This window comes from Mesoplodon densirostris, chromosome 4 (genome assembly GCF_025265405.1).
Source record: "Mesoplodon densirostris isolate mMesDen1 chromosome 4, mMesDen1 primary haplotype, whole genome shotgun sequence".
Lineage (NCBI taxonomy): Eukaryota > Metazoa > Chordata > Mammalia > Artiodactyla > Ziphiidae > Mesoplodon > Mesoplodon densirostris.
The window spans coordinates 95,423,047-95,436,465 of NC_082664.1; the positions used below are offsets into that span (position 1 = coordinate 95,423,047).

Here is a 13,419-nt window from a genome sequence, read left to right on the forward strand (position 1 = left end):
GGCATCATCAGAAAATCTACAAACAACAAATGCTCAAGAGGGTGTGGAGAAAAGGGAACCCTCTTGCACTGTTGGTGGGAATGTAAATTGATACAGCCACTATGGAGAACAGTATGGAGGTTCCTTAAAAAACTAAAAATAGAATTACCATATGATCCAGCAATCCCACTACTGGGCATATACCTAGAGAAAACCATAAATCAAAAAGACACATGCATGCCAATGTTCACTGCAGCACTATTTACAATAGCCAGGTCATGGAAGCAACCTAAATGCCCATCGACAGACAAATGGATAAAGAAGATGTGGTACATATATACAATGGAATGTTACTCAGCCATAAAAAGGAACGAAATTGAGTCATTTGTTGAGACGTGGATGGATCTAGAGACTGTCATACAGAGTGAAATAAGTCAGAAAGAGAAAAACAAATATCGTATATTAACGCATGTATGTGGAACCTAGAATAATGGTACAGATGAACTGGTTTGCAGGGCAGAAGTTGAGACACAGATGTAGAGAACAAACGTACAGACACCAAGAGGGGAAAACCGCAGTGGGGTGGGGATGGTGGTGTGCTCAATTGGGCGATTGGGATTGACATGTATACACTGATGTGTATAAAACGGATGACTAATAAGAACCTGCAGTATAAAGAAACAAAAAAACTAATACTAAACTCTCTTTGGGTTATTTGTATGGAAATATGTTAATATAAATGTTTCAGACATTACATGAAATTTCTAAAAATCTTATATGTTCTGATATAATGTTGTAAGTCATAATTCTAGTTATTACTTTAAAATGTATATCTCAGAAATAACTAAATTTCCTTGTCAATTGCATTATTATGAACTTTCATCCAGTCTTTAACCGTGGTCATTTTTAAGTCTTTTGTCATTTACAGACAGTTCTGGGTGTACTCTGATGCTTTTGCAAAAATGTTCCCATAAAAGGGTTTCATCTTCAAGGAATTCATGGAAAAGACTCTGACAAGTACAGGTTTCTGGTAACTGACTATACTGCTGAACTGAATGAATAAGCATTTTCAGAACTCTAATGGAAAACTGATGAATTCATAAAAGTGCCAACAAAAGATCAAGATAAAAAAAATTAATCACATGGGACTGAGTGAACTGATGAGGATGATTATAATTTTTGTGACTTTCTGTTTGAATTAAAAAAAAATCCCACAAGGACTCAGAGGCAAAAAATATACAAATCAATTTTCACTGCAAAGTAAAGGAGCTGTTACAGTGGAGGATTACTGGACTGAATGTCAATATTATAACATAGTATGAGTGTGTTTCGTGTTTGGTAATTGCAATCATTGTTGCTTTTGTTGTGGTCAAAATAAATAAATAAATAAATAATTTTATTTTTATTTTTATTTTTTTTCCGGTACGCGGGCCTCTCACTGTTGTGGCCTCTCCCATTGCGGAGCACAGGCTCCGGACGCACAGGCCCAGCGGCCATGGCTCACGGGCCAAGCCGCTCCGCGGCACATGGGATCCTCCCGGACCGGGGCACGAACCCGTGTCCCCTGCATCGGCAGGCGGACTCTCAACTCCTGCGCCACCAGGGATGCCCAAATAAATATTTTTAAAGAAAAAAAAGAGTTGCTTTCTAATGAGGTGAAAAAAGAGGTGGGGCTAAAGAGTTTTAGATGTACATTAACAAAGTTATTTTTCCTGCAGGTTTCCTACAGCTGATAGTCACATATCCCAGCTGATAATTGCAAATCCTTCCCAATGATTGGTTTCTGCAATTCTTGAAATTCTGAGTTTCTGCTCTGCCATCAGGTATCCAATCAAATGTACCCTGGATTACAAATATATGTATATTTATATTCCTGATTTTATACTTCTTTTGCTAGACTGCATTACTGAATTTTACCAAAAGGTGGCACACTACAAACACAAATCTGAAAATTCCTAAACTTAAATGTTCTAGGTAGGGCCTCCCTGGTGGCGCAAGTGGTTGAGAGTCCGCCTGCCGATGCAGGGGATACGGGTTCGTGCCCCGGTCTGGGAGGATCCCATATGCCGCGGAGCGGCTGGGCCCGTGAGCCATGGCCGCTGAGCCTGTGCGTCCGGAGCCTGCGCGTCCGGAGCCTGTGCTCCGCAACGGGGGAGGCCACAACAGTGAGAGGCCCGCATACCGCAAAAAAAAAAAAAAAAAAAAAAAAAAAAAAAAAAAAAAAAAAAAATGTTCTAGGTAAAGTAAAAAGTAACTATATCCACAGAACATTAGCAAAAGAGGGAAACTTAGGGATCACTTAGTGATCTTCAGTGGTTAAAGAGCACAGATTCTGGACTCAGATTAACCTGTTAGAATTCTAGCTTTGTTGTTTATACTCTCGATGCAACCTTAAGCAAGCTTCTGAACTTGTACCCTCACTTATAATATAGAAAAATAACAGTACCTAATTCACAATGTTGCTCTGACGACTATGATCCGTGTTTTAGCAAAATGCCAGACACACAGTCATATTTCAACAATTCTTCAAAATTCTTCCTATCTGTCTCCTAGCAATAAGGGGCACATATGCTATAAATAAACCTTCTAACCACATGCTACTCTTCAAACAAGTCAGTAATAGCACATCCTTCTTGCCTATATGCTGACAGCAAAAATTGGGGGGAAAAAGATTGCTTTAAAAATTCTACTTTCAAGGTAACATGTGAAAATCAATCTATTTTTACAACTAAATACACTCTATGGTTCTATATATTAATATTAGAAAGGAGCTTCCAGCTATGGAGGTTCTACTGGATTAACCCTCCCACAGATAACCATAAACTCAGGACAAAAAAAAAAAACTACTTAACGGCACTGGAGAGGCAACCAAAAGCAAGCAGAAATCAGATGAAGTCTGTACTTAGGATAAAGGGACAGCACTGAGTGAGTTTCCCATTTTTTGCCTAAGACAGGCCCCACTCCACACCTACTAAGTAGCTAAAACTCCAATAGAAATCCCACAGTCTTACTCGCTTGAAGAACCAGAATAGCAACTTCAAGGTGACAACAGCAGCTGCAAAGTGATGGGAAAAGTGACTCTGCAAAGGAGAGAGTCACAGAAAGGGAACCTTAAATGCTGCACATTAACTCTGTTCAAATCTAGCTGACCCATGAAGTACATATACATGGGGCAGATTTCAAGCATGTCAGTTAAGAATAAAATAACTGAACTGATATTTTTGCTGCCCACTGAAGGAGACACAGTTTGGAATTTGAGTACAGTCAAGTTAATCAACTACTATCCTCGTCTGCTTTGACTGCTGTAACAAATACTGGAAGACTTAACTTTGGTTTCAACAACCAAAATTCATTTTCTCAGTTCTAGAGACTGGAATCCAAGATCAAGGTGCTAGTAAGGTCTGTGTCTGGTGAGAGCCCCCTCCTTGGGTTGCAGACAGCTGTCTTTTCACTGTGTCAGGGAGAGGGAGCAAGCTCTCTGGTGTCTCTTCATATAAGGACCCTACCTTCATCACCTCATCTAACTCTAATTACCTCCAAAAAGCCCCATCTTTAAATACCATCAACACTGAATTCTGGGAAGACACAAACATTCAGTCCATAACAACTACTTTAAAAAACAAAATCAGTAGGCTTCAGAGGACTATAACAGAACCCAGAGTCTCTCCAAGGTAACATTCACAACACCTATGATAACAATCCAAAATTACTAGATATAAGAAGAAACAGGAAAATGTGACCCATACTCAAGAGAAAAGGCAATCAAATTAAGAGGAAGTTTGGCTACTAATAAAATGCAATAGCTTAAAAAAGTTAAATGACACTACAGATCTAGAAATTTTGAGTTACATGATAATTTTATACATAGGTCAACACGCCTGCCAGCAACAGCACAATGACAAAGAAAAATTAAGGCTAGCCTGAAGCAAAATGTTGAAAACAGCTGGCACTCTTTGACTTCCTCTGTCAGAGTCCAATTTATTTGATCTCCTGGCACTCCTACAGGCCCTTACGCTAGAGTTCTGCTCTTGTGCTTAATTGGCTGCCAACCACTTAACTAATTATTACATATTACTGATAATTCAAATGTGAACCCTCTGAACAGGTTTTAAAGACACTGTTGAAAAGCTTCTGTGGAATGATAAACAGTTGTTTATTAAAAAATAAACAGAATCAGATTCAGACCATGACTATGCTTGTAAAGAGTCCAACTACTACAACCCATCTTATTTTCTGTTGGTTTTGCTGTCCTGCTGACCTCGTGGAGATTGCTACCCTGACTGCTTACCAGCCCAATACTGCCCTCAATTAAGGGATAGAAAATGTTTGATAAAGGTAAGTATGAGCAGTTGCCATCATGCCATACCACGGAGTCCAAGACATTAAATAATTGAAGACTAGACATTGAGTCTAAAAAGTGACCAACCTCAATTTAGCTCAAACAGCAGTAATTTTTCCCTCAGGTATTCCAGATAAAGTCTTACCCAGAATAATTCATTTTTACCATAAAAAATTATTATTAAAATGAAAAGGGATCAAAATTCATCATTTTAGGAGGAAAAAAGATAAGTATGTTGGCAAAAAAAAATTAAATTTCTTACACTAACTCAAGAAATTTTACCAGACTCCTAAGATTGCTAAAAAATCCAAATAAATATATTGACACAAAAGACAAACAGAACTGAGTAAATCACTTAGAAACTTGCACTTAAGGAAACTTGGTGTGTGACAGACACAGCAATACAAATCAGGAGATAATACCAATATACTATATGTATATGAACTATCACACTAGATTTCAAAATAAATACTAGATGGGTTAATAAAGTCATAACTTCAAAACTTCTACCAAGGGGCTTCCCTGGTGGCGCAGTGGTTGAGAGTCTGCCTGCCGATGCAGGGGACACGGGTCCGTGTCCCAGTCTGGGAAGATCCCACGTGCCGTGGAGCGGCTGGGCCTATGAGCCATGGCCGCTGAGCCTGCATGTCCGGAGCCTGTGCTCTGCAATGGGAGAGGCCACAACAGTGAGAGGCCCGCGTACCGCAAAAAAAAAAAAAAAAAACTTCTACCAAAAAATAAATAACTTTATGACCTCAAGATAAGAAAAAGCACATGCTATAAAGAAAGTACTGATAAATTATTACATCAAAATTAAAAACCAATGTATACCAACAACCTAAAAATAAGTAAATAGCCCACCATTAAAGTAAAAATATAAAAAGCTTGAGACTGAAGAAGGTATTTGTAGCTCATAAAACAAAAACAAACAAAAAACAAAAATTAGTATCCAGAATACATAGAGAACTTCTAGAAGTAAATAATAAAAAAGAAAAAAATAATCCATTAGAAAACCAAACAAAGCAATTCATCAGAGAGGAGGTAACCATAGCCAAAAACTTGTAACCTGAAATGATACACAACATTATCGGTGGACAGGGACATGCAAATTAAAACAATGAGGAACTACTACACATTCATGAATCTGGCAAAATAAAAGAACCTCATCAATTAAGTGCTGGCAAAGACGTTGGGGAGAAAAAAAAGAATTCTCATATATTTCTAGAGGGAGTGGTCAACACTTTGGCAATATCTACAAAGATGAAGATGCACCTACCCTATGACCCAGCAATTCTACGTCTAGATATATACTTCCTAGAAAAATTCTCACATGTCTACATAAGACGATACATACAAGAATGTTACATCATTATTTGTAAAAAAAAAAAAAAAACTGGAAACAACCTAAATGCCCAATAACAGTAAAATGGACAACATACAGCATATTCCTATCATGGAATAATATATAGCAGCTGAAAGGGATTAACTAGACCTTACATGTATCAACATGAATTAATCTCCAAAACCGAATGTTCATTAAAAAGAAAAAAAAGAAAAAAAAAGCTATAAGGATACACTGTTCAGCACAGGAAATATATTCTGTATTTTATAATAACTTCATTTTTTAAATATCTTTATTGAAGTATAATTGCTTTACAATGTTGTGTTAGTTTCTGTTGTACAACAAAGTGAATCAGATATAAGTGTACATATATTCCCATATCCCCTGCCTTATAATAACTGTAAATGGAGTATAATCTATAAAAATATTGAATCACTATGTTGTACACCTGTAACTAATATTGTATATCAATTATATTTCAATAAAAAAAGAAAATGAAAAAAAAGATCCATAAAAAGATGTACATAATTCTATATATATCAAACGTAGAAATACCAAAAGACCACTATATAGTATACATACTCTAGGTAACAACATTACAAAAGCATCCAAAGGAACAATAAAGGCTAAATTTAGGATAAAAGTTATGTCTGAAAAAGTGGAAAGTGGAATGGGATTTTGATGGGGTACATCAAATTTTGTCTGTAATATTTTATTTCTTAAGCTGGGTGATAAGCACTGTCTGCTATATTATGATCTACACACCTGAATTCCATAACAAAAAAACCCAGCAAAGAACTCAAATTATATACATTTATTTTTAATTATTATGTACTTTCAGTCAAATAGTATACAATTTAAATTCTGCACCTTTTTTCCTGGCTCCTTATTACCTAATAAAATATTTTTTCAAAAGCAACAGAATCTGTTGAATTAAATGGATCTATCACATATACCTAATTCAATGACCACTGATTGATACGTTTTCAGATGATACCACAAAAATTAATCTGAAAAAGAGAAATCTAAAGAAGTATTGGACATTCTCTATTACAAATCTTGAGCCTTCATATTGGAGTAAACCATAACAACCTATTCTCTATCCCTGAGTAGTGTGATGATACTTTGTTGACACACTCATTATAGGAATCTATGGTTTTTATTAATGAGTTCTACCTATAACAAAATCTATTTAGTTTAGTTAATAACTTTTCCAATCTATTAAGGATCCCCTCAGAATAGTAAATCTCTGTACTTCGTCAAAATACCATGTATACAACTGAGTTATAAATAACCTATGCTAAAGTTATTACATAGAAGTTTGGTAGTAAGGGAAATTCTACTAAGCTTTATAGCATTTAAAGAAAATATGGTATGACAAAATTTTTTTAAAGGTGACACATTTTTTTAAATGACCTTAACTTTTTTACTTAACAGTAACTAACACCTGTCATCTGACATCTCGCTAATATACATGCCCCTGAATATCAAGGTTCTTCTCCAGGTTTCTATAATTTGGCAAGTCAACACCTACTCTTCCACTTATCAGCCTTATGACCTCTGGTGAGTGATTCTGCTTCTCTGTTCTTTATATAAATAATGGAGGGCGGAAAAAGTGTCTACTTCATAATGGAGTCTTGAGAGTGATATATGTAAAGCATTTAGAACGATGGCCACAAAACGCTAATACATGTTAGCTAATATTGCGAAAATTTGTCTAAAGCCTATAACACACTTTGTTTAGTCAGGAGTACCTTCTGGGTAGAGCACCTTCCAGGTACTGGCTATGGTAAATTATACTTAAAAACAAGGAAGACTGCTAGTTCACGTAGTGAAGGGTAATTTACAGTCCTATCTTTCTATTCTAGTTAATGTTTCCCCAGTCTCCTCCTTATAGTAATAGTCTGCTTCCCAGATAACTTTCCTTCTCTCATTCCTAATGTATTACCAAACTGTCAGAGAAAAGTAGGTAACTAAGCCTATTAAATTTCACTTTGCACATATTTTTCAACCAGTGAACTCTGGGCTTAAGGGTGCTATATTTCTGATAATGGCTTGGCTCAAAAGCTTTTTTTCTTTCTATGAGGAGTTGGGTTTCCAAAGGTTGAAGTTTTCAGAAGTCTGGCAGCTGGGATAGTTGAGGTGTTAAGTTATTAACATGTTTTCATGACGCAAGGAGGGACAAATAGTGTTTCACAGACTTTAATCCTAGCACTGCTCCTGAGGTGAAGTAGAAAAAAGATTACCATCTGCCTTTCACAGAGTAACAGTGACGCTCATAAAAGAGTGTGACTTGGCAAAGATGCTTAGGTGAACAGGCAAGTCTATCAATTTCAAAGAACTGCTTACCTCCATACACCAAAATTTCTTCAACAGGGTTCTAAAACCTTTAGATAGTCAGGAAACTAAACACATATTCCCCCAAAAGATCCAGAGGAATTTTCTAAATCCTAGGTAAACTGAACCAAAGGGTCAACAAAATATCTAAAAGTAGTAACTTAATTCAAATTAAACCAACATTTTTATAAACATAAACTAGAAGAGGTCCAATTCTCCAAGTCACACATTTCACTCATATTCAAACTAATCTAATAATTACAAAGCCCCTTCTAAAAGTGACACACATCTAAGTGTTTTTATACCAATTCATATAAATGACTCAGTTCAAATTCCCATAGACAGTCAAATGTTGCTCACGTTCTAAACTAACCTCAACCACTCTGAACTTTGCCTCCAGGCAACAAACTTAAAACAGTCATTTAAAGAGCAGTCTCTAATAAACAACAACAACAAAGAACACTGTAAAATTTAATCATATGCTGAAAGGTTCCCCCCAAAAGAAAGGAGAAACAGAAACCCAGAGTGAAATAACTGAGCAATGGCAATAATCATCAATTGCTACTGTTATGTGAATGTATGATGGGGAACTTCACAACTCAAAATCAGGCAGCTGACAACACCAACCCACTGGTCAATCTTAACATCAAAAAAAGAAAAACAACCAGGCAGCATGTGCCTCTTAATGTAATGCAATAAAAAGTACACAGCACTACCTGTGAAGCAGTCTTGCCAAAACATCAAACTAGAATCTCATAGAGTCTTTAGATTAACCACTCGTTCACAGGAAATACAGAGGAGAAAGGAACATGTTACAGGATGCTATACAGATACATTCAACAAAATCCAAACTGTGGGAAATTCTACAGGGCAAATGATCTGGATTTTTTTTTTCATTAAATAAATGTTAAATGACAAGACCAAAAAAGCGGGGGGAGGGGATACAAGAGACTGAGACTTATTTATCAACCAAATGCTGTGTGGACTTCTTTGGATCCTGATTCAAACAAACCAACTGGGAAAAAAACATGAGACAATTAAGGAAATATACTGAATATTTAATGATATCAAAGAATTATTAATTTTAGGTGTGCTAATAGTACTGTGGATGTGTAAAAGTTTTAGAGATACACATAACGAAGTACCTGTAGATGGAACATGTCTGGGATTTGCTTTTAAATTATCCAGTTGCGGAGGAATGAGAGGAATAATAGCAGAAACAATATTCACATGTTTCAAACTGTTGAAAAGGGTCATGAGTATATGGTGATTCATTTTACTATTATACCTTTGCAAGTTTGAAATCTCCCACATTAGAATGTTAAAGAAAGAGAATATCAGTACTGTATCAAAAATATCTATGGTTGGCAAAACTCTCAAACTTAAATTTTAGAAGTGTTTGCTTCAATAGACCTTCATTTAAAAATCAAAACCAGGGACTTCCCTGGTGGCAGAGTGGTTGGGAATCCGCCTGCCAATGCAGGGAACAAGAGTTCAAGCCCTGGTCCGGAAGGATCCCACATGCCACGGAGCAGCTAGGCCCATGCGCAACAACTACTGAGCCTGCACTCTAGAGCCCGCAAGCCACAACTGCTGAAGCACGCATGCCTAGAGCCCATCCATGCTCTGCAACAAGAGAGGCCACTGCAGTGAGGAAGCCCGTGCACTGCAACGAAGAGTAGCCCCCCGCTCACCACAACTAGAGAAAGCCCGTGCAGCCATGAAGACCTAATGCAGCTATAAATAAATAAATTTGTAAAAAAAATAAATCAAAGCCAAAAATACAATTTTAAGTACTGCCTTTAAGTATTATATTTGCACATATTAAGTAATGACTTCAACTATTACATGTTTTCATTTTATGTCTGGTTCTTATTACTGACATTTGCTAACACACACACACACACACACACACACACACCTCCTCGAAAGGAACCAAGTTCTAAATATTCTAACGCCTGAACATCTCAATCAGTTCCTTCTTTTCTTCTACTACTTCTTTACTTCAAGCCCTAAATATTTTGGTCAGTCTTGCTACAGCCTCCTTATGGTCTCTCTTTTCAGCTTAAACACACACGGTCACTCTCCATACTGATTCCTCCTTCAGTGGACCCCTCATCTCCAGAATAAAATCCGAACTTCTTTGCATAACATACATTGCCCTCAGAAATCTGGTCCCTGCCTATCTTTATAACACTCCCAGACTAGTACCCCATAAATCATCCCATACTCCACTCTTTCTACATACAGTACCCGTACAACAGATTTTAAGATAAACTATTCGCTCTTTTTTTTTTTTTTTTTTGGCTGCACTGCACAGCTTTCAGGATCTTAGCTCCCCGACCAGGGGTCGAACTCAGGCCCTCAACAGTGAAAGCACCGAGTCCTAAACACTGGACCAGGGATTTCCCTGGATGCTCTTCTCTTCTAAAGCTCAGTTCCCTTAAACTAAAACCACCAATACCAAATTCTACATACCTTCTATTTCCAGGTTAATTAATTTCTATTGCCTCTACGACACTCACTTCTCCTATCAGCTCCTTTGCAAGCCTAACCAGACTTTCCTTTCTCTCTCCCTGACTACCCTATACATTCACAGTAATCTATGCAGTAATATCACACCTTTTTGCTTTTTGCATATCTATACTGCCCTTCAAGACAGAGTATCACAGAGCCTGCTAGACACTAAATGTTTGTTTTGTGATGTATGCATCTTCCATTGACAACAGACAGGTAGTTCTTTTATAAATAACTGGAATGTAAGCGGTTTGAAAGTGGGAAACTTGTCTAACACATCTTTGCCACTCCAGTGCTTGGAATATATTAAACACTAAGTGTTTACCAAATGAATGAAACAAATATTTCTAATAGCCATGGTTTTTAATTTTGTAACAAAATTTATTCCACTCCAGTTTCCCTTGTGTTTCTTGGTATTTTATTTGTTTTGTGTTGTTTTTTGGTCTGTTGGCTGATTAGTTTTAAAGCAAAGGCCTTAAACAAGAGTTTACAATAAGAATTATACAGTGTAGCTACAACATACTTCAGGAAACTTTCAGGTCACAGTGTTGACCTTAAAGTTGAGGAGGCTCAACAAATTATCATTATTGGAGAACCTCAGTATTAGGTTATCCTAAGGTTTCACTGTAATTTAATTGGAAATTGTAGGGAAAATCACAAAACTCAATAGCAGTCAGGACCCAAGCAACGTAAAAAATAAAATCAGATTCTTAATTTCAAATTTTAAAGTGAAAATTTCTCCCTGTAGAAACAACAGTGCTGCATACAAACGTTGTTTCGGGGGCGGGGGGTGCATCTGCTACAAAAATGGAAAGACAACAAACACAAGAGAAACTCTGACCACATCAGTTTTTGAAGGTTAGATTTCAAAGTGTGTAGATAGCGACATTAAGAGGCTGAACTTAAGAACAGCACCTGAGGTAAGACTAAGAAATTGACTTTCACTAGAATGTCACTAGAAACAAAGTCATCTGGTTGCTTTAACCAAACAGTAGGAAGCAATGGCTTTTAAGATGGTGAATCGTCTTCATTTCCATTTTCTAACGTATCTAAATTTTTTTCTAAATACTTAAGTGGTATGTTCAAATGTATGTTATTTACCATCTAAAAAAAGGAAAACTAGACACATCGCTGAACAGTATTAATGGTTTGCTTTTTTTTTTAATGAAAGGCACTTTGATTCAACTTCCCCACCCCCCAAAATAGATTCCCTTAAAATCCACTTAAGTAATAAATGTTAAAATTTAGCGTCGGTAGAGGAACTTAACAAATCCTTTTAAAAATTACGAAAAAAGGTAAAATGACGTTTTTATTGACTTTACATTACCCAAAAATGTGGAAAATAATGGAAAGGTGTACTATTTATTCAAAGCATAACTACTTACGTGGTTTCAATTTGTACGGTACTTGAATTAGTTTCTAGAGAAAAGTAAACCTACCAAACTCCAGCAGAGGGAGAATTGTTTGCATGAAGCCTATCTAGTTCAACTACTGACCAGGAATACCTACCCGCTCTTCAAGTCTCTGATCTAAATGACTTTCTTCGTGAGAAAACTTCTAATTTTATTCCTGGCCTTAACAAAAACCTCTATCAAAAGGTGAAATGCGCCGCATCCCTCTCGCAACTTTGGTTTAAAACACGACCAACCCTTCTCTAGGGCAACGGATGAGGCAGTTAGACATAAATCCAGACAACACATCGCCTCGGTACCTACAGCAGCGCCCCAATAAAACCCTTAATTCTTGCTAAAGAAAATTCCAAACCAGATCTAGCGTCAATATCGTCTAATCCCTCCTCTTGGGCTCCAGAGGAAAATGGACCTGTGGAGTACACGCTGCGCAGCAAACAAGGCGCAGCTCCAAAGCCGTATCCTCTATCCCGTTTTTGCTCCCTCTCAGCCCTCCCTCCGCTTCCATGCAGAACTTGAGCACAGCATTTGGCTGCCTTATCTGCCAGCAACAAGCGCCAGGAGGAACGCGCTCCCGGGAGATGCGGAGCTTGCAGGCTGAGCGCTGCCTCTGGCGCGCTGCGGCCGCTCAGCTCTGCCAGGTCCTCCGCGGCTCCCGCCTCTGCCGCCCCGAAGAGCCCTCGCTTGAGCCCGGGCTCCGCTCAGGGGATTCCCGCGACGAGGTGTCGCGCCAGATTTGCTACCTGCTTCCTGCTCCTCACCCGCGAAAGAACTGCACTCCCGTCCCGCCACGGCAAGTCCGGAAGCCTCAAAGCAAACCGGCGGTCCATAGCCCCAGGAAGAGCGGCTCCGCGCACACACTCAGCCGAGTCCTCCCCCTTCCCTGCCCGCAACCCCCAGGGCCATTCCCCCGCCGGGGCCTGCGTGGGTCCAGTACCATTCTCCTCACGGGGCGAACTCCGGAAGAGCAGCAACTCCACCTCCTCCTCCTCCGCGGCCTGTAGCCATCTATCGGGAAGCGTCTCCGGAGGCGGCAGCAGAGGCCGCCGGACAAGGACAGCCCAGGGAAACCTTCTCAGAACTAACTCAGCTCCGGCGCTAGCAGCAGAAACTGAGTCTTTCATAATTGTGCGACCAACTCCGCCGGGTGACTGGGTACACGGACGCGCCCGCGCCCGCCTCCGCCGGCGACGGGGTTGGAGACAGACCACGTGAGGGGCGCGTCGTGTGCGTAGCCGCCCGCGGGCCGGATCACGTGAGGGGCGCGCGCTCCCTCACTTCCAGGACGCCTCCCTGCGCGCCGCGCGTACGCGTCGGGCACGAGCGTCCTCAGTCCCGGCGCCTCGGGTCTGCTGAATTGGCTAAGGTGTTCTCCCCAGTTCTCCGTGGGATACCTAGGCGGGACTTGCACAAACATCTGCCTCAGCTCGAGGAGTGGAACTTAAGGAAGCGATAGTTGAGGGTTAAGGTTTCAGGCCCCTGGGATCCCCCCCGGG

General features: G+C 39.1%; 1 protein-coding gene across 2 annotated transcripts in view; it reads right to left on the reverse strand.

Annotated features, from left to right (window-relative positions):
* TRPM7 (transient receptor potential cation channel subfamily M member 7) overlaps positions 1 to 12,944 on the reverse strand; it is a 126,193-nt gene extending 113,249 nt beyond the window's left edge. For both annotated transcript variants that reach the window (XM_060096833.1, XM_060096832.1), the window contains exon 1: positions 12,861 to 12,944. In XM_060096833.1, coding sequence (XP_059952816.1) covers positions 12,861 to 12,863 — 3 coding nt within the window. In that variant the 5' untranslated portion in view covers positions 12,864 to 12,944. The remainder of the gene's footprint in view (positions 1 to 12,860) is intronic.
* Positions 12,945 to 13,419: the final 475 nt, after the last annotated feature.